Source organism: Melitaea cinxia, chromosome 19 (genome assembly GCF_905220565.1).
Source record: "Melitaea cinxia chromosome 19, ilMelCinx1.1, whole genome shotgun sequence".
NCBI lineage: Eukaryota > Metazoa > Arthropoda > Insecta > Lepidoptera > Nymphalidae > Melitaea > Melitaea cinxia.
In genome coordinates, this window is record NC_059412.1 from 3,436,605 (window position 1) to 3,440,977 (window position 4,373).

At 37.8% G+C, this 4,373-nt stretch overlaps 1 protein-coding gene across 2 annotated transcripts; it reads right to left on the reverse strand.

Annotated features, from left to right (window-relative positions):
* LOC123662825 lies at positions 1-2,517 on the reverse strand. Of its 2 annotated transcripts, XM_045597620.1 has the most exons (3): positions 2,302-2,517; positions 409-987; positions 1-348 (listed from the first exon to the last, which is right to left on the reverse strand). In XM_045597620.1, exons 1-3 carry the CDS (start codon positions 2,450-2,452, stop codon positions 98-100), a joined length of 981 nt encoding a protein of 326 aa, XP_045453576.1. In that variant the 5' UTR covers positions 2,453-2,517; the 3' UTR covers positions 1-97. The 2 variants fall into 2 exon arrangements, with proteins under 2 accessions (XP_045453576.1, XP_045453575.1); XM_045597619.1 differs by having other exon boundaries at positions 1-987; positions 2,302-2,513.
* Between the last annotated feature and the right edge of the window lie 1,856 nt (positions 2,518-4,373).

Below are 4,373 nucleotides of genomic sequence, written 5' to 3' on the forward strand. Positions count from 1 at the left end.
TATTAATTGACGAAAATCTTTATTTTAGATAACTAGGAAGGAACTTTGATTTTTTACAATATTAACACAACTTTTATCTTAACCTAAAACCTTCTTATTAGATTTCTGAGTGTTTCTGTTGATCGTAATCTATTTCGTGTTCGTAATCGAGACCTTCTCCAGTCAGTGAAGGTGCTAGAGGTGATAGAGCATTATCTTGAATACAACGCAGAGCAGACTGCAGTTCAGAATCATTAGTAGACTGGGGACTACGAGAATAACATGATTGTTGAGACATACAACGATCATTTTGGCTTGTGTTAGGCTCACTACGAGAATAACATGATTGTTGAGACATACAACGATCATTTTGGCTTGTGTTAGGCTCACTACGAGAATAACATGATTGTTGAGACATACAACGATCATTTTGGCTTGTGTTAGGCTCAGTGGTGTAGTAAGATCGCAGTGTTGTTTCTCGTTGTAGACTACGTTCTTGCTCTTCTTCCAATTCCGCTTCCATCATAACTTGAGCTATTTTCATTTTTGTTATAATTTTACGTCGCTCAGAAAACCTGTCTATTGTTTTTGCATATCCAAGCATAACATGTTCAATCGACGATAATTTATCTGATTTTGTATTCAAGTACGTAATCACTTTATCAACAGGATGTTCGTTAACAGAAGTCCTTTTCCTGGAACCCGAACGTGAAGTATAACGTTCGGATGATGCTACTGAACTTGACCGTTGTGTTGAATTTTCATTATAAGATTCGGGTTCAGTAATATTTTGGGTATCAGATACGCTTTCTTCTTCTCTTGCCACATTAGTATCAGTTGGAGCAAATCCTATGTGATCTTTTAAAAATTCCATTGAAGATGCCCACTGCCATTTGCTGTAACGACTGTAAGATTTAAACGCACTTTGGCCTGTAGTGGTTTTTGTAGTTTTTAAATATTTACCATAAGTGTCCCGTAGATTTTTCCATTTCATTTTGGCTTCATCGCCTGTAAAAAATATAGTTTATTTATAATCTATTCAATTACTTTTATTCATTAGTTATACTTAGACCAGTTTAAAACCCTGAATTTGTTTAGGTTAGTAAGGTGATAAATACTGAGGAATCTTAAAAACCAAATTTTTAATAAAAATGGCTTAGGGCGTGGACCCATGTCTACGGAGCGGCGCCGTTCGCCGTGCAACGGTATGGCATCGCCACCGGCGGACGGCGCGACGCCGTGCCGCACCACGGTACCGCGAACGGTGCGCCGTCCATTGCCCCTCATTCGATCGAATCAACAGCGAAATATCGACTGAAAGGGGCAATGGATGGCGGGTCCACGCCCTTAGACCTTGAGTAAAAAAGCTTATTAAATATTATTTTTTTTGCAGATTTTTAGCAAGTGGAGATTCATTTCGCTGTATTGCAAACAGTTATAGAGTAGGTTGCTCAACTGTCGCAGAAATTGTTGATGAAGTTTGTGATGTTATTTGGACTACATTACAACCCATATACATGAAGCCTCCTACAGAAGAAATGTGGAACTTAACATCTGAAGAGTTTTATAATATGTGGCAATTCCCCAATTGCCTCGGCAGTATTGATGGAAAACATGTCACTATCGTTTGTCCGCCTAATTCAGGCAGCAATTATTTTTGCTACCTCAAAAAATTTTCTGTCGTCCTTATGGCAATAGTAGGACCACACTATAATTTTTTATGTATCGATGTTGGAGGTTTTGGAAAAAATAGCGACGGTGGAATTTTCGAAAACTCTGTCATGGGAAGGAGGTTTAATAATGGGACTATGAATGTTCCAAGGCCTAAACTATTGCCAAGAACTAATGACGTCACACCTCATGTGTTAATAGGAGATGAGGCATTCCGATTGCAAGCACATGTAATGAAACCATTCAATCAAAGAGTTTCTAGGGTTGATAGAAGAAAGGAAGAATACAATAAGCGCCTATGCCGAGCTAGACGCGTTGTTGAAAATGCATTTGGATTACTGGCTCAAAAATGGCGAATATATTTCAAACCCATGCACCTAAAAGTGTCTTCAGCTAAAAAAGTGATAAAAGCAACATGTGTACTCCATAATTATTTACGCTCTAAAACTTGCAATACCCCGTACTTGCAAAATATGTATTTTACTACTCAACAAAATAATGCAATGAACAATGAATATCAAAATTTTGAAACTTTGCAACTTTCAGGCGATAGGGTACGTACACAATTTGTCAACTTCTTTAATGGCGGTAGTCGTATTTAGTACAGAATTGAAAGATAATATAATAATATAATAAAAGATAAAAACTTACCACTTATGTTACATTTTTCTCCTATCTCATCCCATATTTTATTTTTCATAAATATATTTTTATAATCCGTAAGTGACATATCATACAAAACTGGATTGCACTTCACCATCTCAATAAATGAATCGTTATTCGTTCGTTTCGATGACGCCATGTTGCAAACGCGTCCTTTCGCTAAGGAATATCGTGCGTAACTGTTGTCATGTTAACCCCGCTTGCGGAGTGAGGGGCGATATGCATGCCGCTACTCCCGCGCAGTATGTACCTCTACCCACAGCGGCAGCGAATATCGCTCAGGTCGCTCTAGCCGCGGTACTTGATACCAAATCCTGAGCGAAACCCGCGCGGTATGTACCTCTACCCACAGCGGCAGCGAATATCGCTCAGGTCGCTCTAGCCGCGGTACTTAATACTAAATACCTGAGCGAAACCCGCGCGGTATGTACCTCTACCCACAGTGGCAGCGAATATCGCTCAGGTTTGAATAGGCCTTTATAGTGATATTTTCAGTATCGCTTTCTTCACTGACAATATAACACGACGTCGCTTATGTAGTGATGGCCGGACTATCGATTCGTCATCTGAACTGAGTTGAAAGCTGTTGTTAAGTAGGTTTATTTCTAAATTTTCAAGTTGCGTTATATCTTTAAGGGTTAAATCAAAGTTTTCAAAGTAATCCATTATACTCACAGAAATTTTACGTAAAGTCGCCAAAAAGAGAACAATAACACAACGCAACGACAACAATAAATAAATAATATCACGTGCCGTATTATTATAATCACTGTAGTCACTAAATGCGGCTTGCGGGAATAACTTACACCGCGCGAGAAAGTTGCGTGGGCGCGCGGGGTGGGCCGCACGGTGACCCCGCGGCCCCCGCAGACGAAATATCGAAATTTTATATCACCAGACCACGGGGGTCACCGGTGACCGATTACACATTTCCTAAAGAAAATATCGTAAAAAAATGTTTAAGTCAAATTAAATATGCAAATTTAGCTATTTTTTAATGTTTTGTGTCGATATTAACTTAGGCGAAAAATGATGGAATTGATGATTTCCACTAAGCCCGAACGGGTTTTCTTGAATCGCCCATCGTTGGGCCACGTGGCGTTCAACGTGTCAATCTATTATCTGGAAAAAGAGTCTACTATTTTGAAATAAAACGCAAAACAATTATATTTTAGCGGAATTTGAAACTAAACTCGAATAATAGAGGATTTTGAAATTGAACTGTCATAACTCAGAGGGGTTTTGAAACTGAATAAAAATATCGAATAGATGGTAATATTCAGACATAAGTAGTAGTCACAAAAAAAATCTTTATTAAACAAATCAACTTAATAATTAGCTTTTAAAGAAACGTAATACAAAGACAAGAGATCTTAATCAGATACACAAACTAAATGTGTCCTATAACTTCACCAAAATTTGGTCCATATAAGTCAGATTCTTTACCAGTATTGTTGAGAGAATAATCACCGTCATTATTTATTCTCTCTTTAATGCTTTTGTAAAAGAGCAAGCTCGCTAGCCCTCTCCATTCACTACCAAAATTTTTTTCAAGCAGTGCCGTGACATTGGACAATTTTTGTTTTAGTTTGGCACAATTTTATAAGGCTCAATCCTATTCGGCGAAATCATCGTAATTTTCTTGTTTTTCTTCGTATGACTTTCTTTACATTTATCTCGCTTCTGTACGCAACTTCACTTTGCACCATGACATTTTCTGAGTTTGCGCGCGACAAAAAAAAAAAAACGCTTTGTCTTTTGAAATTCAAAGTACCAAGATACTGTGGGTTTGATTATAGTTCGGTAAGCAGTTTTCCAGTCCTAAACGGGTATCGTTGCAAAATCGAAAGCTTTTGCGTTGTTTATCACTGTAACAATATTCATTTTTTAAACTACTCTTTCTATTTTAGCAAAAGTATGGTCAAGTAGTACAAAAAAATGACCAACTACCGGGAATACTAGTTCCATTTTTTTTTAATTTCTAGGAGCTTCGGCGTAGAGCCATTTGCCTAACATGACTACCATCGTGGTATTTTTATTTTGACTAAAAAAGCCGTCGC

Excerpts from the sequence above, each read along its gene's own strand:
- LOC123662825 (XM_045597619.1), bottom strand. The coding sequence starts at position 2,452 with ATGGCGTCATCGAAACGAACGAATAACGATTCATTTATTGAGATGGTG. Across the intron at positions 988-2,301 it reads AGAAAAATGTAACATAAGTG|GCGATGAAGCCAAAATGAAA; the intron begins GTAAGTTTTTAT and ends TATTTTTTACAG.